This window comes from Gymnogyps californianus, chromosome 12 (assembly GCF_018139145.2).
Source record: "Gymnogyps californianus isolate 813 chromosome 12, ASM1813914v2, whole genome shotgun sequence".
Classification (NCBI taxonomy): domain Eukaryota; kingdom Metazoa; phylum Chordata; class Aves; order Accipitriformes; family Cathartidae; genus Gymnogyps; species Gymnogyps californianus.
In genome coordinates, this window is record NC_059482.1 from 11,561,783 (window position 1) to 11,589,764 (window position 27,982).

The 27,982-nt window shown below is 38.9% G+C and overlaps 1 protein-coding gene across 5 annotated transcripts in view; it reads left to right on the plus strand.

Annotated features, from left to right (window-relative positions):
- Positions 1-27,982, plus strand: part of PEPD (peptidase D) — a 142,606-nt gene that overhangs the window by 37,802 nt on the left and 76,822 nt on the right. For 4 of the 5 annotated variants that reach the window (XM_050903925.1, XM_050903927.1, XM_050903928.1 and 1 more), the window contains 2 exons: positions 3,199-3,274; positions 4,715-4,761. The exons of the other annotated variant lie outside the window; for it this stretch is intronic. In XM_050903925.1, coding sequence (XP_050759882.1) covers positions 3,199-3,274; positions 4,715-4,761 — 123 coding nt within the window. The remainder of the gene's footprint in view (positions 1-3,198; positions 3,275-4,714; positions 4,762-27,982) is intronic. 5 annotated transcript variants of the gene reach the window in all.

Consider the following 27,982-nt stretch of genomic DNA (forward strand, 5'->3'; position numbering starts at 1 on the left):
CTAGGTGGTCTGTAAACGTAATGTTCCCAGAAGAACAAGGAGGAGTGGACGTACCCAGATATTTTCCACGCATGTCACAGAAAGCAGCCATTAAGTTTGCACGGCATGTACTAAAAACATCAAAACAAGACAGCTGATAAATGCTGAGCTGATAACTGGGAACAGATACTTCTAGCAGTATGATCAGGAATGGTGAATGCACATAGAGAAGCAAACATTTGTGTATCTTTGAGGAAAGCACTGGTTTAGGAAAATGTAGTTAAGTTATGCAAGTTTCAGCCTCATAATTGCCTTGAATTCTGTATGCTCTTGACCACTTGATTAATGGAAAATAGCTTGTGCATGAAATTTGGTATCCAGCCACTTAAAATGCCCAAACTTAATTTCAGGACTGAAATGATACTTGTTTGGATTAAAGCTTCTCTCTTCTGTTGGATGAGTGACATGCATGAAAAGATCACCTGCTCATGTGTCAAGTGCAAATAAAAGCACAAAATGTATGTAAAAGAGGATAGTGAGGAAGAAGAAATGTTTTTATACTGGTAAAATGGAGAAAGAAAAAAAAATACTTAAAAGTTATAGGTCATCCTGACAGTAGGAGACTTGTGCTTCTATTTTAACTTGATTGCATTGAGTGGCTTGCCTGTTAATCTGAGAACTGTGTTACATGCTGAATCTGTACATTTTTGCAATTGCATTAGCTGGAGCCTGGAACTGATTTGTTCCCATTAAAATATTAATGAATGTATGCAGAGTGTGTAACTGGTCCAAGAGCTGTTTTTAATAGAACGTTGAAGTTCACGTTTGTGGACAAAGGTAGGACTTTCTTCCTAGCCTTATCTTGGAAGTGGGGGGAAAACATCATGAGAACTGTGGACCACTCATCACCCACAAGATTGCCCTACAGTGCTAACCACAGTGCTTGACTAACGCTTTAAACCTGGCTTGAGAGTGTTGTTTTCTATGCCATCAAAACAGTGAGAAGGTGATGAAATACATGTCCTTCTGCTACCCAAATATGCTGGTGGGAACTCCATCAACAGTACCACTGCAGACAACATAGGAACCCAGTGACTTTTTCTTTTTGGTATCTAGTGGAGGGTGAAGTTGACCGTGTTCCCTGCACAATTGTACATCCTCCCTCTCTTCCCTACTAATGGTTGGGTAGTGGTTTTTGTTGGTCTCAGAATGACTAAACGTTTTCTGTAAAATGTTTCAGTGCTTGACCTTATGTAAATGAAGGTGATGCATTGCATAAAAAGTCTGTCTGAGGCTGAGCGTGAATTTGTATATACAAAAAGATACCTGAGAAGTTATGATCGGAAATAAATACCTTGACCCTGAAGCCTTATGACCTAGTCAAACACAATAGGTTCTAATACTGTTTGCACTTGCCGTTGAGCAGTTACTAACTTGTATTACTAGCAGATCCCAATAAAGAGATTAGACAACTGAATTATGAAACAACCTGTTTTTCAGGCACTTGCAGATCAGGGATGTGTACTGTATATTGAAAGTAATAGAAAGGCACATCAAACAAGTATTAAATTATCCTGCTAGCACATGCAGTGTTCCGAAGAACAGGATTTAAAAAAAAAAAAAAAATCTATAAGCCTTTGCTACTTCATTCTAACATGAATATATTTGAGCCACTGTTCTTTGTCTTGGCTGAATGGCAGAAGCAGAATTTTGTTTCCTCACCCATGGTGAGCAGATTATACCATCCCAGTGTAATATTTTCACCTCGGTGCGCATTTTAAAACCTTGTACTTCTCATTCTCGATGTGCATAATGATTATTTTATGTCATATTCCAATTGACTAAGAATGTGAATCCATTCCCCTCCACTTGTGTTTCTGTTTGTAAGAGCGTTTTGATTGATATCAGCATTTTTACAAAGGTACCTTTACTCTTGCCAGAAAAGTTGTGTTTGAAGGGGAGTGGCTGTGCCGCATAGCGATGCAATTGCTGTCTGTGGGAGATGCTCTTATCACACATCAGAGGCACTGATAGCTGAGAAACCCGTTTCTGGACTCCTTAAAACAAACTACAGGAGCAGAAATACAGTAAATAGTTTTCTACAGCAGTGTGAGTAGGAGCATGTTAGAATAAAAAAGGGGTGTCTTGGTGGCAGTTTCAAAATATAACAGTTATGGTACTTTGTAATTGCTGCAAGCTCTGGAGTGGAGCTGGAAAATACAATATAAATATTTTCATGCAATTCAATAGATGTAGTTTTGTTCTTTGTAAACAGTAAGTATGTACTTCACGGCTGCCTTTGAGATGGGCATGAGAAACATTAGGAAATCAGTATGTGTAGCAGTGGAAAGAGTAGTGATTTTTAATAGAAGGTATGGAACTATCTCTATTTCCCTGTTCATGTCACACTAAATAGCTACTTTTATTTGAAATACATTGTAGAAGGCAGTGCAAGTAGATAAGAATTTAATGGTAAATTTTTGAGATGAGTTCAGAACAGAGTATCAAGGCTGATAAATAGACACAAATTCAGTATCTCTTAAGGCATGAAGAACAGGATGGGGGTTTGGGGGGTTTGTTTGGTTTGGGTTTTTTCCTCCAGAAGCACGTGAAAGAGGATGGACATCAAGGCTGTAGTTACTGCTGCTGTGGTTTCTGAATTTCATGTTTTGGGTTTTTTAATACCAAAAGAAATAGCATTTCTTCACATCTCCTCCCCCGACCCCGCTGCCTTTTGAGGTATTGCAAATAGGTGGGAGCTGGGATTGTGCTGAATAGAAATTCTGGAGCTCTGGGAATTTCATTATGTAAACTAGTTTCAAATTGTGTTTAAAAAGTAAATCAAGTATGCTTGTAGAAACATTCTGTTTGAAGTAGTGTTTGAGCCATGAAAAGTGCAGAAATACATTGCTTTTGTTCCTAACGTATTGTAGAATGAGTTGAAAAAATGTTGGTTGGACTACTTGTTTATTAGTATTAAAATAACGCAGGCTGATGTTTGAAGTGCTTGTGACTTCCCTTTGTAAGATTGTTTTGCTAATGGTGAATCAATGCCAACAAAACTTTGCTGTCATGAGTACTGTAATAGCTCTTCACTCTTGAGGTGTGCTTGATCTAATTTTACCATACGTGATGCATGTTATTTTCAGGTTTTTTTATTTCGTGTTCCTAAGCTGTGAGTTGCAACCTAACCTGATATCTGTTCTACTTCTCTTTAAGTCGTGTGATTAAGACAGACATGGAGTTGGAAGTTCTGCGCTACACCAATAAAATCTCCAGTGAAGCTCATAAAGAGGTAATGGATCCTTTACTGTTAATAATTTTTGCTCTTAGTGTAGCAGTGGTACTCAGAAAATGTTCCCAGCAACCCTGAATTGCTTAGTAATAAAATAATGGAAAGGCTGGATAGAAATAAGAGGATAATAACCCTCCTATTACAGCCCAGTAATATACCTTGCATTGTCCTTGAACTCACTGGTGCATTTGTGATGTGTGAGAAATGAAGTGTGGTTTTGCATAAGAACTGGAGCCTCAGCAGAAGGTGACCTGCTTGCAATCTATCTGTCCTGTATGCACAAATACCTATATAGTGATGGAGAAAGAAGAGATCAAGAAGATTATTCTTCTGGCCCGTGTCAGCATGTGCAGCTCTGAAAAGTTTAACTAGCAGGTTACTCCCTCCAGATCCTTACAAACTGAAGGAGTGTTTCCATGCACAGTGGAGGATAGTGCAAGGATTCCTTAGGTTGCTCCTCAGAGATGGGTATGTCCCACAGTACAGTGCTTCACAATGCTATTCTGTTGACATAGCAGAGTGGCAAAGACAAATCCAGGCTCTCAGCAAGGCTACTCAGGTTGGACCTAGCACTGTACCAGTGGAGTCATATTGCTGTACTGGTATTGATGACAAAATTAACTTGAGTGTCAATCCTGTACTCCATATAGTGATGCAGAGATGCCATGAGTTCTGAGCGATGACCAGAGGGAGTTCAGGTAAAAGTAGCTGATGAGGTTACTGACTCAGCTGTTGTCTTTGCTCCTGCTCCTCAGATTTCTGAACTGTGAAGGGTAAAAATACTTTAAAGTGAATGTCTTAGAATTGCAAAGTCTAGGGATAGTCATTTACATTCATTCTCCTTGGTCCTTCATCGTCCTTGAATAGTCTTACCACATCTGAGAGAATTTCTTCCATAGAGCAGCTGCCTAGAGCTTTTATAATACAGAAACAGGCAAAGGAGTAAAACTGGTGCACATTCTCAGCAAATCTGAGAACAAAAATCAGACTTATGGGTTGGAAAACAGTGTTAACTCTAGTAGTTTTCTGTTGATTCAGATTGCAAAGTATAAAAGAGAATCTCCCATTGTAGTGTATTCCAGTTCACAGTTTCGTTTTGCTAGTGTTTCATAAAAGTAAAACAAAAGGACTTGCTGCCAAGTTCACCAGAGCTTTCAGAATTAAGCATTGATATTTTGATGAGCCTCACTTCATTAGGATATAGTAGTTTGGCAATTAAACTTGCTTTATTGTGGGAGACTGCAGGCATTTATAAAGATTAAAATGAGTTTGATTTCTAGTGTAGTTTTAAAATGCATCTACTGATGTAAATTTAAATGAAGTACAGGTGATATTTTTGTAATACAGGTTCCTCTGGAGATACTCAGTCATAAGTCATAAATTCATAAATATGAGATTCCCTTCTGCTATGAATGTCCCATGTTAATATGTATCTTACAGGTAATGAAGGCAGTAAAAGCAGGGATGAAAGAATACGAGATGGAGAGGTAAGAGTTCTTTCAATAATTGTAATAAAAAGGAGAAAGTCTCTCCGTAGTAGGGGTAGAAGCAATAGCTGAGGCAAAGCAGTAGCATTGATTCAGTTGAGACTGAGAGCTCATTGCTGTTTGAAGACTGTTATAAGCATTATTTTATTATTTTGAGGTGGTACTTCATCAGTTTCAAACATGCATTTGATTATTTTTTGGTGATGGTTTAGTGTAGCATAATTCTCTTCATGGACTTTTAGTAATTTACAGAAGCTTTACGAAATAGCTGTTATTGTTGTTTGAAGCCATCCAATAAAATGGTGTTTATGGATAAACATTGCCCTTATGCTTGTTACGCTTAGAAGGCTGCACGTATGAGTGTTTAAGAACCTTATAAAAGGCTGTGTTCAATTACATTTTGCCTGCAATTACAAGTCAGCATTACCTGTACTTAGCCTGTACAAGGAGCTCATCTCGCAAATGTAATGGATGTTACTACAGCTGTTAAGAAGTCAATAAGAATACAGCATATCTCTTCTGTTGAAGAAAACATGCTCTACAGGCCTATATAGGAAGGATTGGCTGCTCCTAACTGTTACAGTAGTGATGTGTCTACATACGAAGAAAACATTGCCTCCTGTTTTAAATCAATATTTACATTAGATCATCAGCAGCCTATCTTATAAAGCATGGTTATGATCACCAAGTCCATTTATTTTTAGCTCGCATACAGTTTTTTCAGTTTTCAAAGTATTTGCATAATGAAGAAATAGGAAATAGCAGTCACCTCAGTTACTGTTGTTTCTTGACAGTAATTTTTCAAACATTCTTAAGCAGGCTAATTCAGCGCCTGGTGAGGGGAAAATAAAGTGACCTCAATATTTGTCATCAGGATTTCAAGGTAGCTCAGAAAACAAATAATGCCCTTAGAACATATGCAATATGGAAAAACTAATGTTACATTTAAGCAGTTTAAATTTCTACAGACTATAGGCTCATGCCTCTAATTTGACTGTGCTTTAAATTGCAGTTACGTATACCACCAGGTAACAGGGAAAAAAATATGTTGTATACGTTTCCCCGTTAACTTTATTAACGAACCTTGTGTTTGTGTTCATTTTACTCACTGCCCATCCTATATATGCTGATAGTGAAATTTTGGCTCTGGAAGTCAATAGTAATCAAAAATTTCCATAGAGCAGAGTTTGTTCTCAAGTGCTTTTAAATGTCACGATCCTGGCAGTTTGGTTTAAATGTCATGCAACAAATATATATATATATATATATATATACTCTTCTGTAAGTCTATGAGATATATTGCATTTTCACTCCAGGCCTTCCATTCTTCTCTGGCTAGCTTCTTCCATACACATCAACCTTCTGAAAAGATTATTTGTGTCTTTCAATTAAAAAATAAATAAATTAGGCAACTGTCTATTAAACCTATTTAAAATTGCCTTCTGTTCTTCCATATGTCTTGATAGATTGCACTTCTTGAAAGAGTTTGAAGTTATTTCACTAATGAAAGAGGTCTTGGCAGACTACCTCTGTAGCGTCTGCCTTGGAGACTATAATTAGAAGTTCAGTTTCTGTTGCTGGTGGAATTCGTCCCTGCTCTGGTTTCTGTTCCCTTATTGCTTAGGGGAAAAGGGTCCTAAAAATGTAAACCTGTCATTCCCGCACCTTTCTGGCCAGAAACGCATAGTTGAAATGTTTATAAATGAAGTTAGAGAACAATCTAGGCAATATCTACTCTGTATGCAGATAAACCCATTAATGTAGTCTAAGAAGGGAACTTTCAAAGACCTAAAAATAGGTAACATCCAAAAATAGGCAATTTTCATTGAAATAGTAGAGTTTTTTAATATTTCCTTTTTTTTTTTTTTTGTCAACAGGCTAGATAGCTTGCATTCGGCAGCTTTGGTACATCTGAAGTCTAAGGGTGCAGAGCACCAAAATTCTTAGTCTGTATAGATTTATCTAAAGTATTCACACTTGTATTTAAGAGATCAATTAAAAGTTAATGAAGTTTTTCATTTTCTAATGTTTCTAGGGCTTCCAGTCCCTTTGAAAGCTTTCTGAATTGTGTGGCCCTCTTCCCCAGGGGCATTTGCAGTTGATGGCTGTGAAATCGTGAATTTTTGAAATGAATGTAGATATCTCTTGAAATGTGGCCAATAAACCCCCTTTGATATTGCTTTACTTTATGCTTTGACATTGTGGAGTATAACGTGTGGTTTTGGGTACAAAGCTGGTCTGACCCTGTCTGCTAGGAAGAATAATGCAAGAGATCCCAAAAGCAATTAAAACTTTCCGTTCCTACTAGTAGGACCTAAGCCTTGCCTTTTCTTTGTTCATTCGGTTAAGCAGCCTTCCTACAAAAAATAAGTCACTTCTAAGGTATCATACAGCAAGAACATGTTAAAATACTCTAGGAAATGTATCTAAGAGTCAGCAACATATAAAGCTAGTTATATTTCTAGGATTGGGATTACTCTCTGAGAAGTAATTTGAAGGAAAACAAGTAAATTATGGAGAAATCTCTAGATAAGATAGTATCTTTTATTTTGAGGGTTGAAAGCTAGCTTCAGAAATGTGCTGGAATTATTCTTTATGATTAAGGTCCACTGGTAAATGGTTTTGAACCAGTAATGCATTAATGCTGACGTATATAAAAAAATCAACACATTTAACTGCAAGTCCAATCAGCCCTGACTTCTTTTTTTGGTTTGATGTTATTTAACTTTAAGATGTGGTTGGTTGACTTTAAGGAGACAGCCAAGGCAATTATCTACAAACAGTAATTCACAGCATGTGTAATTGCATATGAAGTAATTTTGGTAGGTCAGATACTGGATTTTCTTTAAGTAGTTTGTTTAGTATTTGTGCTTATCTCATGTTTAATTAATCTTCTTTAATTAAAGGCTTTTAATTAGGAAACTGCTCTGTAGTGAATATATTGTTAAAATACAGCAAAATGATAAAAGAAATCTCTTCAGGTCGAGGTATGTGGAAAAAATCTGTGATTTCAGCTAAGTTGTTTTAAGTGTGTATATATAAATAAAAATATTTTGTGTATATATATTGATATATACATACACACTGAAAGTACTAATTAGGACCTACAATCATCTGTTTCAGGATGCTTTAAAGCGCTGGAGATACCTTCTCTAGATCAGTGCTTATCAATTTCTAGAGTGTTGCCTATTCATCTGCTTAGTATTTACCAAATGATGTTTTGAGCCTTCTGTGCATTTTCTCATTTGTTCCCTTTTTTTATTGAAGAGAACAGTTTTAAGATCGGGATGGCTACTTGGAATTGTTAATTTGATTGGGCAATGATGTGAAAGTGTATGCTGTAGCAACAGAAGAGCAACTTTCTACATAAAGAGTATTGGACACGTAGCTATTGTATGCATTGCCCATTTTTGTGGGTTTTTATCCTGTTCTTAATAGCACTGAAAGCCCTGTGATAGGAGTGTGTGCACAGTCCTGAATTCACTAAATGATAATGTAGTCGTCATTGCCTTGATGATGCTGGGCAGCACTAAGCCAGGCCTAAATGCTCATTCCCTTCTCCAAGATCTTCCTAGATTATTTGACTATCTCTGAACTCTCTGCGACTGCTGAACACAGGAGCACCTTAATGGTACCATGCAGATAACTGTGATTCCAGTACACAGGATCCAAAAACTTGGATCCTGATCCTGTAGAGTGGGCTCTTTCAAAACAAAGGAGCAATTAGCTGGTGTAAAGGGCAGGTAGTGTGATGTGCGGTGTCAGAGGTGGGTAACAGTATTTTGCATGTTGTTTCTATCAGTAAAAGCAGCAAAGAAGAATCTGACCATACCCGCTCAGAGGATGCGTGATCCTGTAGCTCTTGAGCACTGCTCAGGCACTGTTGGTTTTATTATCGGCTTGCTAGGGGAAGCCACTTCATTTCCACGTGTCTGTTTTCCTCTCTGTAAGGTTTGCCTGCATTTCCTTCTTATGACTTTAAATGTTCTGGTGCTAAGGCTGATACAAGTGATGGAGCGCAATATATGTTCCATACGATCTTGCAGCAGCCAGTTACCACCAGTCAGCTGGAGAGGTTCCTGGGTGTGACACTGGTTCTCCAGATGCAGTTGTAGAGGGGGGAGTTGGAGTTTATTCAGAGCATGTACCAGCCAGGTCAACAGCTTGTTGCCCAACTGTACAAATGCCCCCTCTGTATATAGTGCAGTGGATCTTTTAGGTCTGTACAACCATACAAGTAATTGTGGGGATTTTGTAGTAGTTAATACTAAACTTAAACTCCACTCTGCTGTAACAGCAACAATTTAGAGAATAAAACGGCAAGAAGGTGGCTACAGAGGTTTTTCCTTCTTGATTTGCAATGCTTACAGACTATTTTTACACCTTGCCTCTCTTACCAGCCGAGGCTGATACGAGTTCTTTATCCCTATTTTTAGTGCTGTCCCTGATTCCAAAGCAGAGCTTAGACTCTGAGATGAGTTGCTGTCATATCTGTCAATGTTAAATTTCACTATCTGTAGAAGTCTGAGAGTGCTCTCATGGATTATGGCTCTCAGCTTTCATTTCTCTCTCTCTCTTCTGCTCCAGTGGAACAAACTGAAAATAAAACATACATGTTATTTCACTAGAAAAGAGAAAATAGCCAGAATAATTTTATTTTCCTTTGGGTATTTCCTTTTAGTGAAATGCTGATTATTTTAGCTAATCAGGATTTGCCACTTACCATCTCCTGATAGGTTTTGCTCTTTGAATGTTCTTGAGAAAGTCACTGACTTCTGTAGCAAATAATGTTTAAAACTATTTCTATTTTTTTCATGATCCAGTTTTTGTATCTAGAATTTCAGCTTAAGCATAGCCTTTGCAAGTCCTTCACATGTGTATGTGTGGTTAGTAAACAAGAACGCCCATTGCAGCTGACAAAAATACATGGGTGAATTCTTCAGAGTTGCTTTTTGACATGGGAATGGTGTTGAATTGTGCCATGACCCTCACCGGTATTTGTGTATAGGATTTATTTTTATTAAACAAGAGACCAACACTCCATTAATCTCAAGCAGCATGTCAGTCTGCTCAGTTACTGAAATGTGATTTCCTTTTCCTTTAATTTTTTTTAAACAGTTGGTAGCATTGTGTAGCCTGAAAATGGCTCACTGCTATCAAATAGGTTAGTGCTATCAAAAGGCTGGATTTAAATCTTTAAAATACATGAAAGACATCTGAAAGAGAGGAGGAAGGTGGCCTTTCCCCACGTTTTAAAAAAAAAAAAAAAAAATCCACTCTATTCCTTTGTTTCTGCATGCCTGTGTGATAGGACTGGTGTATGTGTCTGCCTGCTGTCTGGGTGGTGTTTTGGTACTAAGACAATAGTATTTATTTGCCTTTATATCCATTTCTAGTAGAAGGGTCGAAGGAAGAAATGGATCGGCAGCAATTTCTGTTTTTAGCAAAATGTCCGCACTTGAACAGCAGCGCAGGAGCTTCTGTTCAACAAAGATCGTACTGGGGCTGGCGGGGAAGCGACTAGCTGAGCCGGTGGTTTTGTACCTGTGCTGGGGGAGCACCTGGTGGCAGACAGCAGCTCGGGATCACCCAGAACTTCCTAAAAATGGTGGTACAAAATGACCTACAGTGGTCCAGGGCCAAGTAGGCAGCTTAGTGCAGCTCTGACAGCACACGTCGGGTAGCTGCTGATTGCTTAGGTTGAGTGAGCCACTGAATCTCAGGTGTCCAGTGCCCAGAGGGAAGTCAGATATAATATCTTTGCTGGGAAGAGCAACTGGATTCAGAGAGACACTTCCTGCAGCCTTCCTCTTCTGCCTGCCTTCCCTCAGGTACAGCTGGTCCTTTGATGTTTTAAATTAGGCTGTCTCCGCTGATTTCCTAATCCAGCTGAATTAAGGTTGTAAATAGTCTTAAAATAAATCTGAATTTAAAAATTGGTTTAGAAAACCCCCGAGCATTGTTCCTCTTCTGTGACACACAGAGGCACAAATGCATATGTACACACACTCGACTCAGCAGAAGTCAGGGTGAGGATTACCTCCTGAACATGGAGACCTCCTGTCTCAGCACCTCATCTGCTTTAGGAGAAGTGCTTCTCTGTGGTAAATCCGCTTTGAGAGGTTCCAGCTGCCCCAGCCCTGGCAAACACATACCTGTTTCCAGTCACCCTGCTCTCCCCCTCTCCCCAGCTGAGAGGAGAAATGTGGGGGCAGAAGCCTCCTGGGGAGGGGAGCGTGGGGCACTGGAACCTCTGAGACCTGATTTGCCTGAACTGCTGGTCTGTGTGGTCATGGTGGTTGCTGGTGGACTCCATTAACTGCTGGGAGGGAGCACAGCAGTTCCACTATATTCCCAGTAACCTCTCAGCATTTTCCCTTGGCAGGAGGTCCTGTGGCAAGCTCGTATGTTCTCACTTTCAGTAGAGGACAGCTTGGTTCACCTCCTGGGTGTCACTTTAATTAGCTCTTTGTGTAGAAGAGTGCTGTTTAATTGCACAGGTCTCTTTTGTGCCTTGTGATTGAAGTTCCACATAATTGGGTTTTATCTTCTACAAAAAAATTGTGGAATCAGACTGTATGAGAGCTTTAAACTAAAACCCTCTATCAGCCCAAAGATACCAAAGAACAATTACCATGCTGGTGTTAGAAAATGGCTCCCTTCAGAGAGAGAGCTGTGGAAGGATGTGCAATGTGCATGAGTACAGAACTGGGCTTGCTTGCATAGCAAGATATAACCCAAATTTAAATGCTGTGTCATTGTATGTCCTTACAGGGTTGTTAATCTAGTTAGTGCTGTGATAATTCGTATTTATACTTTTATTAGCTTTTTGGAAATCAAAAGGTAGTCGCAATTTTTATTTAAATTTTGAATCTGATTGAAAATTACAAGCAATATTAATTTCTGTGGGTGTTTTGTAGAATGACTATTACTATTATTTATATTAAGGGAAGAACAAGCTTTCTTCTCAAATTAGCAATGATCTCAGTTTTTACTGAATCTAGCGTGGCATTGAGATAGTGAACTAATTAGCATTACTAATAACGAGCTAAGATTGGAGATACATGAAATGGAACTCATTGTAAAAGACAGCAGGCTGAACTGATTATTATTTGCTGTGGATTTTATTCATGCTTGTTCAGACAAGTCAAAAGCAAAGATTCTACCATATGTGAGGCTTTATCTGCATTGTGAGCTTTAGTTCAATAATTTTTGCTAATTACTGTCAAAGCAGAGAGATCAGAATTTTGTGTTTGTTGGACCTCATCTTTTGATAACCAGAATTGCTGCACGATCATGCTCAGAGGGTAGAAGCCCAACTTGAAGGAAATGGGTAGAATACCAAGACTGTCCATTAATAACATGATGTTGCACACTGACCTTCTGAAAATCAAAACCATTTTACGCAGATGAAAAGAAAATGAGCAGATTCTGTTCCTTGCTGCTGGCATGCCCCCTGCATAAATTCTTTTCCAAATTGGTTCTGAGAGCATCCTCATCACTGTGGTGTGCAAGTGCCACCTTCCAGCTTATTAAGCAGCATTTCTAACATCTATCCTGACGGTTCTTTTTTTTGTTTGTTTGATTTTTGTTTGGTTTTCTGTTGTTGCATCATCTCTCTAGGGGAAGAATTGTGCAGAACTGTGTACTATTTTGGCAGGTGGTTGCTTTTTTAGTGTACACATTATCAGCAGTATTGAAAAACACAAGGTCAGGATTATAATTACAGGATGATATGTGATAGTCTTTTTTAGTTTGGTTCTCCATGCAGATGAGCTTGGTCTCATTTGCAGAATGTTGTATTGCTCTCAAGTGTTGTAATTTTTTTGACGAAGCTCTTGGTTGTGGGGTTTTAAGTGTTGTTTGGAGATGGTAGGCTTAGGTCACTTGATGCTTATTAAGGTCTGCGATTACAAACAATAATTGAAAAAATATGTGTATGGGAAGTCAATGAAGGCACCAAAGGACAAAGCTGCAGGTGGTTGCCTGTAGTGACAGATGCCAGAGTACTGGAGTTTGCTTAGTGCTGAAGTCTTTATGCCTAACTGTGCTGCATTTCTGCTGTCCGAGAAGTGCTGAAGACGGCGTGTGTAACTGAGGTTGAGTCATATAGCAGGGCAGAATAGAGTTGAATTGCCAGGCGGAAGTGATGGAAAATGAACTCTAAGTGAAACTTAGGATTGGGGAGGAACCTGAATCATATTAGACAGTAGAGGTGATGTTTCTGCTAAAAGGAATTTGCCCCTGTTGAGAACTCCTCAAAACCCAACATCATTTCTGGGTTACTTGGATTTTGCTTTCAACAGCTTTTCCTGAGTAGATCAAATTGAGCCTTGAGGCAGTCTTGGGCAGTGAGGGATACGAAGAGCTTTGCTGACAACTGACTCTGTGTCTTCTGATTCATCTACTGAAACCTGTATATTTAAAAGAACCAATGAGATATGTGATATTTGAAGGCTCCACAAGTTAATCCGATGGTGTAAGGTACAGTTGCCATCACTTCTCACTTGGTACAATCCTCTTGTAAAATGTCATCTCTTTCAGGAGTATTGAACTGGATTTCTGCTCTTTCTTACTTCAAAATGAATCTGCTATGTTCTCTTGGTCAGCACTGAATGGCAGAGGTGGGCAGGCATTCTTAAGTCTCTGGTTAGCAGATAATTTGTAAAAATTGTGTGAAGTTGTTTGGGTGCAAGGTGTACCTATAGGTTGTAAATGTTCGGATTGTGTGAAGTTTAGGATGTTAGATGTGACTTATTAAGAACCTTTTGCCTGTCTGATCTCTAGATTTGCTCTGTAATGGAAGTTTGACACTGGGTGTAATACATTAGATTGGGTCAACTCTCCAGGATAAATTTTTTTTCTTTATTGTGTGTTTGAAGGAGGAGAAGGAGAACATGTCTGTGACTACTGTGTTGTTTCGGTTGGGAATGGCAACAGCATTCAGGAGTTGGCTTCCCAGTCCTGCAAGATTGGGGGAATTTCAGAGATGTTTGTGTTGAGGGAGGAGTCATCTGGTTTCCATCAGAAATTCTGTCTTTGTGAGAAGGAAGTCGGTATCGTATGACAAGAAACCATTTAACTGAGGAAGGTCCTGGCCAATGCTGTTTCTGTTGCTGTTGCAGATCAAAGAGGCTTGTGTCCATAAGACCTTCCTAGGGGGTCTAGGATTTGTTCAGATCAGGTGAGCCTGTTGGTTATTTGGGGCCCGTGGAGCAAGGAGGTCTCTGTTACTTGAAAGAGTTCCTGAAGGGGTGTTGTAACTTCTTTCTGGTAGTTTTCTGGATTTGTGCTTCATTTTCATATTGATTCTAGCACTTGGGATCAGTGTAGTGATTTTGCCACCTACGATAGGCCCTTGGAGCTAGATTTGGCATCTTTAGGAAGACTGCTAAACTGCTGCTCTCTGGGTCCCTAGTGCAGTTTAGAATAAGCATTGAAAATTAATCCATTCTTATATTTCAGCCCATCAGTCTGCATTAACCTCTGATTTCCACTGTTGGTGTTTGGTCTTTCTACCCTTCTCTTCAGCCAGCTCAGGTGCTGGAAAACAGCCTGAGCTCTGGGAAAAAGGAGCAGCACTTGCAGAGATAGTGTGTGGCTTGAGGCCAGTGAACGGATCAGCGGGACCCTGTGAACAGGGTGCAGCTTGTTTGCGAATGAGCTTGGGGACGTGCAGATTTTGTGACCTGCCTGCAGAGTACCTGTGTAGCCATTTGTTTGGCCCCTGCATTAAGAAAGGAGCGTTGAAATGTTCCCAGGAATTGGAGAAGGTGTCATGGGTAGACTTAGTCGCAAAATGTGCCTGCGTCTTCCTGAACCAGATGGAGTTCTGCTTCCTCAGCTTCCCTTCCCAGAAAAATTCTGACTTCTGCAGCTGACTAAATCTGATTCAGACATTGTCATCATAAATTGAGTGTTATAATCTTTTATTATCCTTAAGGTAGTAGGTTTACATATCCCATATAAGAAATTACTGCATTATTCTCTAAGAATAGTTCAAGTATTCAAAAAAGTATTGAGGGCAAATTAAGTTCTATATTGGCACCCCCACCTCCTTCTAACCTAAGCCCTTACTGTGCTTCTGCTTACTCTGTGTTGTTGAACAGAAGTTCAAACTTCAAATATTCAATTTGAAACTGAAAGGAAGATTATGAAGCGTTGGGGATTATGTTGGCATTCTGTGTCACTGAATAGCACTTGTGTGTTATGTGCTATGTGGGTGGCTGTGTATTTGCTAAGAAGCATAACTGAAGATGAAAGTTTAATTATTTCTTCAAGGCAAATCCTCTCTTCCATGGACTTAAACTTGCATAAGAAAAATGAAAATTCATAAGGAGTGTAAAAATTGGCTAAAATTAAAACCCATTTATTTTTACCTTATTTATTCTTCTGAATAATAAAATTTCCCCATGGGTTTTTGGAACATATGTGGAATAATTACACTGTAGAAGTGGTGCTTTAGTTTGGCTTCTAGAGCTAGGGCAAACGTTGTGATTATGCTGCAAGCTTAAGTCTAGGTTTTATAGAAAATCTCATTCAAGGCTCTGTTGCCGTCAAGTGCAAAAAACTGTGACCCATGGATTGGTCCCTGTGGGAGCAATTATTCTTTGCAGAGATTTTTTTTCCAGCACTGAATATTATAAATGTCAGAAAAAAGTTTAACCCTCAATACCTCTAAAAGAATGTTTCCATACCTGCTGGCAAGAATATAAATTTTTAGCTTGTATTTGCAAGCATTTTATGTTTAAGCCAGGATTTTTTAAAAACCTGTCTTTATAAACAACTCAAAGGTAACAATGCTGTCTTTTAGTTATAGTCTGCATGCCTTGGTGAAGACAAAACAGGGGCTGAAGCTGCCTGATGCTGCTTAATGCAGCGCTGTGCCCAAGCCTCTCACGATGGGATTCTTGCATGTTGGGTGCAGTGTGAACTGATGATTAAAACCTCTTGTCTGCCGGTGGCAGAGAGGGGAGAATGTGGAGTGAGCGTGGGGTTGCTTAGGAACATGGGTTAGCATCTGATATTCAGTATGCATGAGTGAAATGTTTTGGTGAACAAGAGCAATATGTTCATCTTCCAGCCATCGGTCTGTGGAAAGCAGTGGGTAGCAGGAGCTGATGCTTGCCTTCAGGGGAGTCTGCTTCCTTTTGAAGAGATGCAACGTGTGCATTTTCACTTCCTTAATTCTGGTGTGTGTTTGTTTAAGTCTTATCAATCAAAGCATGTGCATTATTCCTAGCAGAAATTAAAATAATATTTTTCTATGACTTAAAATAGCAGATCCAAACCCAGCAGATTTCCTGCCCCCATCCCTCTCTATTTTCTCATGTATCTTCTTCGGTGCTGAGTACAGTTTGGTCATTAACTGTGATAAAACGGATAAAACTTGCATCATGTGTTCAAAGGCTTTTGCAAAGTGAAAGTAGTTGTGAGATGCTAAGAGGGTTGTTATGCTACCTATCTCTGAAGTTCAAGTCTGAGATGGGCAGAAGCACCTTTCACTCACCATAATACTGTGGTGAGGCATAAAGACAAAATCGGTCCCAAATATGTGAACCCTAGGACAGGAAGGGTCACCTTCATTTTGTACTTTTTTTTTTTCTCAGTGATTTGTATTTATCACATTGTTTGGTACTTTTCTAAATTTAAAATATTGATAATACTCAAAATAGTCTCAGGCAACATTAAGTGAAGAGCTTCTGGTTGTGAGAAATGAAGAGAGGACCTTGCAAGTAAAAATTGATAAGTTTTTTCTGTTAGGCTCATGCTAAAGGATGCAGATTCATTTGTGTGGGCAGACACAAGTGGTATCTTTTGGCTATTGTGTACAACTTCCATTGAAATCTGACAAATTTTTTGGAGGAAAGTTATCTTAGGTTTTGGTTTCAGTTATGCTTAGTGTGCATAATTGTATGAAGAAGTAATTTTAAAAGATTTTTGTGAGGCCTTTCAGCAGTTCAAAACTTTATTCCAAAATATTGTGACAAACATCGAAAAGTTTATTCCAAAATATTATGGGGAAATGCACTGCCCTGAGATTATGTGCCATGTTATGGAGCTCAGGTGAGATGGCCAGATCTTACACGGAGCTCTGTAACCTTCTGCACGTTATCCCACTTGCTCTACACAAAATGTACTGCTTCTCTACAGGCACCCTGGCTGTACCTCCATCTGCGAGCATGATCCCTGTGTGTTATTTTTAGCTAAATTACTTTGCTGTTTGCTAGGTGTGTTCATTCCTTCAGGGTTCAGTCTATACATTTTGTCTTGCTCCACTTTCCCCTCCTGTTCAGTGAGGTGACACGGAGAGGAAGGGTAGGGTTATGCTCTTTGCCACTGCTTTGATTCTTTAAAGACACCTTGGAAAAATCAATAGGTGTAAGTGTGCGTAGATAGAGACTGTTCAAGTATTTTACTTTTTAATGTGTGAGACAAAGGTGCGTATTACAGGTTTGTACTTTGCTAGGTTGCTTGGCTATGGTCAGTGGGGCTGAGTTGGGAGCTCATAGGGTGCTAGTGGGACCAGTTCAAGTATGGGGTCCTTCTCCTCCATGCCAGCCAGTGCTCTGCACCAAGTTCATTTTGACAGTCTGCTGGTGGCCTCACATTGATCCTCAACACCTGAGGCTTCCAGGCTTCCAACTTACAGTTACAAATCACGGCAAATCACAACTGACACCATTGTCACTTGTGCTGGTTTTGGCTGGGATAGAGTTAATTTTCTTCATAGTAGCTAGTATGGGGCTATGTTTTGGATTTGTGCTGGAAACAGTGTTGATAATTCAGAGATGTTTTCCTTATTGCTGAGCAGTGCTCACACAGAGTCAAGGCCTTTGCTGCTTCTCACCCCACCTCACCAGCAAGGAGGCTGGGGGTGCACAAGAAGCTGGGAGGGGACACAGCCGGGACAGCTGACCCCAGCTGCCCAAAGGGATATTCCATACCATATGGCATCATGCTCAGCATATAAAGCTGGGGGAAGAAGAAGGGGGGGGACACATGTTCGGAGTGATGGCGTTTGTCTTCCCAAGTAACTGTTATGCCTGATGGAGCCCTGCTTTCCTGGAGATGGCTGAACACCTGCCTGCCGATGGGAAGTGGTGAATGAATTCCTTGTTTTGTTTTGCTTGTGTGTGCGGCTTTTGCTTTACCTATTAGACTGTCTGTATCTCAACCCACAAGTTTTACTTCCCCCCCGCAATTCTCTCCCCCATCCCGTGGGGGGGGGGGGGGAGGAGGAGGGGAGTGAGCAAGCGGCTGTGTGGGGCTTAGTTGCCAGCTGGGGTTAAAACACGACATCACTCCAAATAAATGCCAGATCATTATCAGCTGCCATTCATCTTCCTTCACTGCTTCCACACCTGCTAGTTAGCCCTCTGCTAGCATCCAGTGCCCCTCACAGCACAAGTCCCCAGACCCCAGAGGTGTGCTCAAACTCCTACAGGTACTTTCTCTTGCATCCAACCAGGGCTGCTGCTGCCCAGCCCGAGCCACAGCTGCTAGGGCTTGTGCGGCAGTGGGCTGGGCTGCTGGCGGGGACCTGCTGTTCATAGCTTTGTGCACTGTGTACTAAAACAAGAGGCACAGGGCTTCTCAAAGCTGGCAGTGATGAAAACTTGGCTTAAAGTATTTGCTTTTATCTAGAAAGAACCTGAGTGAAGGACTGAGTGCTGTTGCCTGCTGAAGGACTGGAAAAGAGAAGTGGATTGTTTGAGCAGTGCCCTCCAGTAACGCTGGAAAGAAGAGGCTTGACCTTTCCTGGTATTTCAGAGATTAAAAAAACCCAAAAATAAAACTTTCCATGCTATCTTTCATACATCAGGAAGAAATTTAGAAGCTGATAGGGATGAGCAGGAAGCATGTGTCTTTTTATGTATTTTTCCTTGCTGGGGGATAACTTTTACAGTGGCAACAGTAGTTTTAAATCTTCATTTTCTGAAGGGGAAAAAAAAAGCATTACTTCCTTTATATTTTCAGGTGGAGCATAGGCAATCACATCTGGGCATGTTGGTCTACACCAGTAGACCATGCACTCAATTTTCTTTAACTCTGAGTCACTCCTAGCTAATTTAACATATATTTTTCTTTTTTTCAACCTGAAGAAGTATTTTGAATCCACGAATCATTTGTCTTGGTGGTTCTCTTTAGAACTGGAAGCAGGTGGAAATTCATCAAGCTGCTGAAAAGGGATCTGGGAAAAAATGCGTATCAGCTGCCATGATAGGTAGTGTGCTTGTAGACATTGCTGGTGGCCTTGAGATCAAACAGCAGAGAAATAGCTTCACAGTAAGAGCCCAGGAAATTCTAACTAGGTAATGACTAGTGGCTTTCTTTTGATTTACAGCATGGCTTTACAATCAATCTATAAAGCTTTGAAGAGAAAAATATAAACCTCTAAGGGAAAGGGAAGGGCCATACAATTAGTTGTTACTGTCTGCTTACTTGTCTTCTCTAATTCCAAGAATGTGTGCTGAAAATGGATGATAGTGTGCAAAAGTCTCAACTGTTGGTCAATTCCTTTGTAGATTCAAGCTGAGATATGGTTCACATCATGCTGGTTCTTAGAGAATATTCAGTTTCATCTTAGCTATAGATTATGTGTAGATAGGTGTAGTTGGAAGAATTTGACAAGGATTGCATGTGGGATGTAACTTTCAGCTCTTATATATCAAATTCCTGCTCTGATCTCCTTTTCTTTCATCTCCAGTATGTGTCTTTAATGAAAGAATTGGATGGTGAAATGGATGCGATAGCTTGCAGAATATTTCAGAACTACATGTGGCAGTATTTTTTTTTTTTTTATTCAAGTAAATCACTACAGTTCAGAAAACTTAGGAATATTGTGCTGGAATTTGGATTTACAAATGCAGTTTGTAATTGTCAAGACACCATTTGGTTGAGACTGCTTGGTCATTAATTTGTTTGAAGTTGACACTTGAGTTGAAAGACTAATAGCTGCCTTGGTGCATTGTTCATTTTTAAATCTAATCTGTTACAGAGTTTGGGTGTACTGCAACTGTGGATGTAGTTTGTAATTTTTATAGCTGGGGGGCAATACTGTTGTTTGGGGGCCTGGGCGTTTACTGTTCACATGCACAGGCTTTTTTTGGTACATGCGTAAAACTTGGACATAATGAAGAGCTGATCATTCCGATCTTAAAGTTTTAATATGTGTATTATAGCAGTTGTTTCCATTACTGAGAACAATTTATTTACTGTTAAAATCCAGAAAACTTGTGTTTTCATCATCTGAAAAATGGAAAGAATTGTTCAAAAGTACAGGTTTAACTCGTCGTGTGCACCGAGTGCTGTCAATGTCATTGTTCCTGTATTAACGTGCACATAATGTCAGGGGTTTTTAGTGCATGTGACAGACTTTTCTGATGTGACTTAACAAGGATTTGTGGGGGATTTTTTTGAAAAGTGGCTACTAACTTGCATATATGATCTTCATTTCCAAAATTAGTAATTTGTGAACTGAGGTAAGGTTTTCATTCATAGTAACAATCTATCTAGAGTTATTTCCTCTTCATATTTCAAATTAATCAATTATGTTTTATTCATAATAAAATAATTTTTCTCAGTTCATATAAGAATATTAATTTCAATGTAAATGATGGTATAGGCATGAATGAAAATGTTTCCTCACCCCAATACTAGAAAGCTGCTACTTCCTTAGGAAGCTAGTTTTTTTTTTTTTGGTCTCTCAGCTCTTAAAGTTTCCCCAGTCTGGCTCCTGCTTTACTCTATAATGATTTAGGCTGGCAATAGCCAGCAGACAATTCTTTTTTGTTGTTGGGTTTTTGGTTTTTTCCCCCAATGCTTTCTTGCCTGCACCCATTCATTATTTCAGTATCAGGAATATTTGAAACTTGGAGCATAAACTGTGAAATATTTGGTGTGCTGTCTTTTACATAGTTAATAGATGTACTGGATCCCCAAAGTATAAATCAAATTATGTAGCCTATTATGCTTTACATAGGAGAAACAAAATATGAAATATTTTACAATGCAGAAAGTGCATGTGAATCAAACTTTTGTTGTTCCTAAGGGATACAATTTTGACAATTTTATGAGGTTGCAATTTATTTGTAGGGTGAGTTGGCACATGGTTTTGATAAAAGTAATGTTCACACAGCATACTGCTAACAAGAATACTTTTTTAAAGCCACTAGTCTTGCTGATTTGTATTGTTATAACAAAGTATCTGTTAAACTCCCTAGAAGTGTGCCTCTCTGAGATATATGTATGAACCCTGCATGGTAATGCTGGTCTGAGTGCAAACAACCTAAGCTTTCAATCTGTGCTGAGGAACATTTTTAAGGAGTAATAAAAAAAAAAGCAAGCTGTTAACAATTGGGAGGGGGAAAAATAAGCTGTATTTTTTTCCAATACCAACTTGATCTTATGCAAAAGACTCAGCAAAAAATGTTGGCCTTGAAACTCTCATGCTACCTCTTGCTGTGAAAGAATGGTCTGATGTGACTGTCCAAAGAATAGGACTGTTGATAGGAATGACATTTCATTGAACAAATACTTCAAACTGTTGTCTTGCAAGATATTCCTCTAAAAATACATGTGAAATCATATTGCACAGTGGACTGAATGTACATTGCTCGGAATTCAAAATAGGGCTTTTTACATGCATGCTACATGCTGCTTTTTTTTCTGAACAGGATGTATAGAAAAGGTAATGTGGAAATTCTGTACCAGCCACGATTGTGTTTCCAGCTGCTGACATGGAGTTTGAAGCAGGGAGCAGAGCTCTGGAGAGGCTCCTGTACACGTGTATCAGCAAAGAATCATGGCTGAAACTATAGCTTCTCTTGCGTTCCAGACTTATAATGGCATTAGACATCAGTTTAAATGTCCAGCTTCATTTTTAACATCTCTGTTTTCATATCTTGTTTCTTTGAAATAGCTTAAAAATACTTGGCTGGCAGCCATTTCTGAAATGACTATGGAGACATGCTATTTCAGAAGAACCAGCCTAATAACTGGTATTTATTCTTTTTAATTTTATTTTCTACTCTTCTTTCCCTTTTTGCTATTTAGATTGCACCAGAGAGCCAGTCTGCAAGCATCTTTATTTCCTCCTCCTTCCCTCCCTGTTCACTTGTATCTTTCGATCTTTTTTTAGTCTTTCTTTAGCCACATGCAATGTACTAAAACAAGGACAGGTGTCTCACAGTATCTGTCCCACTATTTGGGATATATGTTTTATAGAAATGTTGTGGACAGATTATAATAGGCAGTAATGAACCTGAGAGGATAGTTCAGAAAATAACAGTTAAAGGAGTTTGGTAAAAAAAATGATTTATGAAGTAGAGAAGCTAAAAAAAATTGAGATTAGAGTAGAAATTAAAAATACCTGAGCTCAGAATTTTGCTTATCAGCCTGATCTTTTATTTGTTCCCATTCAACATGTTGTCTTTCTAAAAGCGTAAAGTAATGACAATCTGTTGTTGCAGGGAGAATTTAAGACCTCTTAAGAGCTGAAAAATAGTGATTTTTGAATTGTTAATTTATTTCAGAATTTATCAGGAGTGTTTTCAAGATCTGGGTACTTGGCACGGAGCTTGCTCTGTTCAATATTGCAAAGTGCAGAAAGATTCAGGAGGGCTTTCTGCAGATACACGGGCTGTCAAAACCTTTGTTAATGAGGGTTTATACCAGTTGAGTGGAAAGAGACCAAAAAGAATACTGTTATTTTTTAAATAGCACTAGTTAGCCTCCAAAATGCATTTTCATCACTGATGAAGTTATTAGAAATACTGATCATGGAAAGTCTGAAAGGTGTGATATAATGAAACAGGCTGCGTGGGTGAAAGAAGAATGAAGGTCAGGTACTCTAGCCAGGTTCTGTGTATGTTTAAAATATTATTTGTATGTATTCCAGTTTATAGGGAATGTACACACACCACCCTCTATATATAATATTTAAAATGGCTTTAAATAAGCCCTGATGGAGCACAATGTCTTAGAGGCTTTAGCAGCTTCGGGAGTTGTCGTTACAGGTATGAAACACATCTCTTTCAAAAGGCTGTGGGAGCAGCAGTGCCCTGTGGGGTTATTAGCAACTTCTGAAGATTCTTGCAGTCCCAATCCTACAGTTACAGTTTCAGGGAGAGAAGACACATGAACTTTGCCAAATTTTTCTTGGCAAGACCCGTTATTCCCCATTTATCCCTCCTGATCTACATGGAAGAGTCTGGCAGAGGGCTGTTAAACAAACTCTTAAACATCTGTGTCTGCAGAGGTGAGAAGGAAAAAGCCAGTGAGTCTGGCCATTGCCATGATACTTCACTCCTACCCGAGGGTTTGTTACACGTGTCTAAGTGTGCAAAAAATGTTTGTGCCGTATACAGCCTGTGAACACTGGGTTGTTTCTTGCAGCACAGTGGTGAAGACCCCTGAAATGAGAAGAACCAAGCAGCACACCCCAGATTTCAGTATAAGTAAATAAAAGAGGGAATGGTATATTGCAGGAGAATGCCTCAGCAGCACACAAAGATTTAGTGGGGATTTGGTGTGTAGTTCTGATCTCTTGTCATAGAAGTCTAGGCAATATAAAAACCAGTATCTATAATCTCACTCAAAGGTCTTGATTTTCAGAGTGATTAGAGAAAGCAAATACTGCTCTAAGTTGGAGTGCAGGATTACAAAGAGACTTCGTTGAAAGATACAGAAGTCCAAAGGGATTAGGGAAGAGGAATGCTTATAAGGCTACTAAATCTAATAGCAAGTACAAGAAAATATAGACATGATCTTTAGCCAACAAAGAATCTACACAGACAAATTTTACATGAACTCACTGTTATTGGAAAAGTTCAATGTAGAGTAAATCAAGAAGTTGTAAAAACAAACGCAGATTCCTCATGTTAACAGGGTTTTTAGGAAAGGAGAGTGGGAAACGGGAAGCAAAAGGATAGCTTTTTACCTTTGAGAGTGTGAGAAGCCACTAGGATTTCATCAAGTTGGTAAGATGTTATTTGTTTGCTTTTTTGTTTGTTTGTTTATTCCTCCTTTTTATTCAGGGAAGATTCAAAGAGAGGAGGTAGTTTGGTAGTTGTAGAAAGCAAACTCAGAAGCTGTATATGGCTTCTATAATTATCTTTATTCTAAATAAAAATAGGTAGTTCGTAGAATATTGTATACTTTATCTTTTTCCAGCTAGGAGACTGTATCAGACTAATTTCCTGTAAAGTCTAGTGTTATTCGCTATTTAAGGATTTATTGCACATGAGAATCCTTAGTAAATGAATTACATATTGGCCTAAATGTATGATTTTCTCTAAGGCTGAAGATTGCTGTTGCCTGGGTGCAAGTGCATCAAAACATCACTAAGTGCCAGTGTGACAATGCATAGCCTTATGAAGGCTTTTCCCCCATACATCCTGTGGTATGAAAATATTTGGGGTTTTAATACTGTTAATACAGGTAATTCATTAATGGAGGTAGATGAACTGGCCTTGCACAACAGTTGTCATATGAGAACAGAACAGAAGACTAGAATTAGAATAAATGCTCATCTAATAACAGAAGTCAAAAAAGCTGCCAGCTGAGACACCGCCAACTCAACCAACTGGGACAAGGATCAGCATATCCAGGGGCTAAGGCTTGGACCAGAAGTTAAAAATGTGTTTCAGTACTAAGCTCTGCCAGGAGATTCTAAACAAGTCTCTTTGACCACCTCATGTTTTTCTTTTCATTGTTTCTCTTCTCTGTGGAGACAGAGCAGAAGCTCCAGTTCTCCATACAGTACCTGTAACAGCAAATGGCCAGCCTCAGCTGGATCTCTTACTCCTCTGTGATAATATTCAAATGTGCCCTAAAAGCCACCCGGAAGGCACACTTCCCTTTCAAATGCAATATACAGCTTCCACAGTTAGGCTTGTTCGGTATATTAAGGTCGAATTCCAGTTTTCTGTTAAGCTAATAAGGTTTGCTTTTATTACGAGTTTTTTTTGTTGTTGTTAGTCATTAAGAGGTGAAATAAAAGCAGAATACAACTCAGGAAATTACTAATTAAAGGAGCAGTAGACTTGTTTTTAAAGATTCTTAACACAGTTAGTGAATATAAGGCGAACAAAATTAAACTGCTGGTAAATGATGGAGTAGGAACATGAGTCTGGATAGTCTCTAAATTGCAGTTCACCCTAGTGCGGTAATTGCTCCAAGTACTGAAAGCAGCTGGAATAAATAGGTGAAACTTTTTTATTCTCCCCCAAAAGCTTGGAGTATTTGTAAAGGAGTTTTGCAAGACTATGTAGAAAACTCACTTAAGAGAAACATGATAAAACGTATTATAAGAATAGTAGTACAAAGAAAAAATACCACTTTTTTTTAGCTGTGTTAGCTTTGTACATCTTGGTCTTGTTTTGACTAGCTGTGATCAAGAATATGAAAATCTGAATGATTGTACACTTGGAAAAGACGACTTGTAGCAATTTAAAGAGCTTTTATTGCGTTGATTATTTTGTAGGAAAGTAAAAAAAATAGCTTGGAGAACTGCAGTTTATTTCCATATTGCGTGCATTTTAACAAAGGTGTCTGTTTTCAGTTGTAATTATTAGAAGTTCAAAAAGAGAAATTAAAAATCTGTGTTCTTCCCACAGAGTCACCACAATTGTTAAATGTTATCCTTAAGCCTCTCTTCCCATTTTTTCTAATGAAGACTGGTAGAAATAATTCAGTTCACTTGCCTGAAGAAGCCTGGAGGAGCTATGCTTTCCCAAAGGCAGGTTCAGGCTGTATTGGGGGCTGGTGAGCTCACCTGGTGCACAAGAAGCTGTGAGTGAAATGGATTCATCTGTTTTCGTTATCCAAGCTAACAGGGAATTAAAAGTAAGGCTAGAGAGCAAAAAATGTATTGGATTCCTTTCAGCTTAGATTATCAAAGGAGCTGCTGCTAATGTAAGGAAAGACCTTGGTTTTAATTTTGAAAGGTGCTGTAGTCCCACTTCCATAGTGCCTTTTCAGTAGAATTTAAGCTTTTAAAGGCTGGATTTTTAAAGGCAACTGTATCTTTTTGGGTAGAGTATGATCAGTGCTTTAGTATTTTGGGGATGTGGGCTTAAGTTTCCAAGTTATTTAGATGCTTTCTGAAATGACCTTGTATCTTCTCAGCTAGTCTTGATTTAAAAGCCTTAGTAATAATCCAGGAGGGGCATAAAGACATGCTCCTGATGAAAAGGAATGGCAGAAGTTTGTGCAGAAGAATCTGCTTGCTGTCCTCTTCCCTAGTACCACGTTAAAGAAGCCAATGAGCAGCAGCGTAGGTTCACCACACAGTTTACCGCTTTGGTGGAGTGAGCATGGGGCAGCTCAGAGGCAAAGGCAGGTCTTCAGGAAGAACCGCTCCTGCATCTTGTCCCGAGCAGGATTCTGGCACTAGGAGAATGCTGCATAAAGTGGTCTGTCTTGAAGTTCACAGAGGTAATTAGCATAAAAGCATTAAATACTTGATTAAAAGTAGTTTTCCCGTTGTTTGTTCTATTACGAATGCTGCAGTGCTACAGAATACAAACCTGGAGCTTCAGAGAGCAATAAGGGGGACTTTGAACATATGTCCTAGTTTTAATAATAAAGAAGAAACGGCAGCATTTCTGTGATCACTTGAGCCCTTCTCCAGTAGCTGTTTTGGGTTAAGTTTATTTGGGTTTGGAGTCCTTTTCAGTTTTATATTGCTCTATATGGGGTTTTGTTTGGGTTTGGATTTTTTTTGAAATGGATGGTGGCAAATGTGTCAGAAACAAAATGAAACAAGTATGAAAGGAAAAGGAAAGTTAAATGCTATCATGATCACTATGCATTTTGTTAAACAAAATCAGGAACTGCCACATAACATCTTAGTTGCAAAGGTTTGCTTTGATTCCTTTCTTAATATGAGTAATACTGATGTCCTGTCTTTGGATCATGAAAACTGGGTATTTACTCATGATGCTTTATCTGTCATAAAACTTGGGCATCTGCCCAATAAAAAATTATTTCAATTTGTCTAGTCCATTTTAAGTACAGATGGCATAAAACCAAAGCATGATTTGATAGCACAGGGGAGAAGCAGAAAATGTTATTTAAAAGCCAGTGATAAGTCTAGCAAAGCTGCTGTATTTTCTCTTTTCCTATGATTTTCTGATTAGTTCTATGTCAAACAATCTCCTTTACCTCACTCGTTCTTGTAGACCTTTGCTCAAGTACCTGTATTAAGTAATTTTAATTTTTTATGATAAGCCATATGCAGTTTGCCGTTTAGCAAAGTGCTTGTCACTTTGCTGTAAACCATCTCATGTGATGTGACCTAACCAGTTCTGACAGCAGAGAGAGTTCAACCACAATGTAGAGTTTTAAAGTTATTTACAGTGCTTGAAGGTCTGTCTGCGTACAGTATCCACTTAATCCAGCCTAAATCTAGGGAGCTGTCTTCAGGTCCTGCCACTCTGTCTAATGGCTGTTAATAATAGCTGTTCTAGTCACCCTGTTTTCTGACTGAAAATCTATCTGGAGCTGTTGCATCTCATGAGGCAGATCAAAATTGACATTTTTTATTGATGTAACTGGTTTCGGCTGAATACTTGGGGACAAATAAAAGTAACTGAACTCAAAAATGAAGGGGAAGAGTCATTCGTTTGGTGGAATTACCAGACAACTGATGTCTGTAGTTAAATAAGTAGTCCCTTAAAAAATACAGTTTAAAATATACTTGAAAAGTGAAGAATTAAAATTAGCTTTTTAGCTATCAATTGCTTTAATATATCACATTTATGTTCTTGAATATAAAAATCATGTCATGATTAACTTTATTAAATGAATCCATGATGTAGACAGATCTCATTTAACACTTCCATTTCTTCTCCAGTGGATGTAGTATTAAAAGTGAAAAAATGTGCACATTCGTTTCATGAGGAAATGAATGATCTTTGTTTGCTGTTACTGTTTCCTAACTATTTTAATACTGATATATGTATGCAATACGGAAGATCTAAAAAGTGGCTTAAATTTTAGCAGATCATCTGGTTCTGATTTACACTTGGGGCAGGGGGAAAGGGAACAACCAGTAGGTGCAGACTGGGATTATGGGAGATGCCAGGTTCAATTCCTGATGAGGGAAGCTTATTTGGCAACTATGACAGTGCTGATACAAGGTTCCAGTAACGGAGGACAAGTATTTAATTAATTTGAGTTAATGTGGTGTTATGAAGGACATCTTATTAAAGAA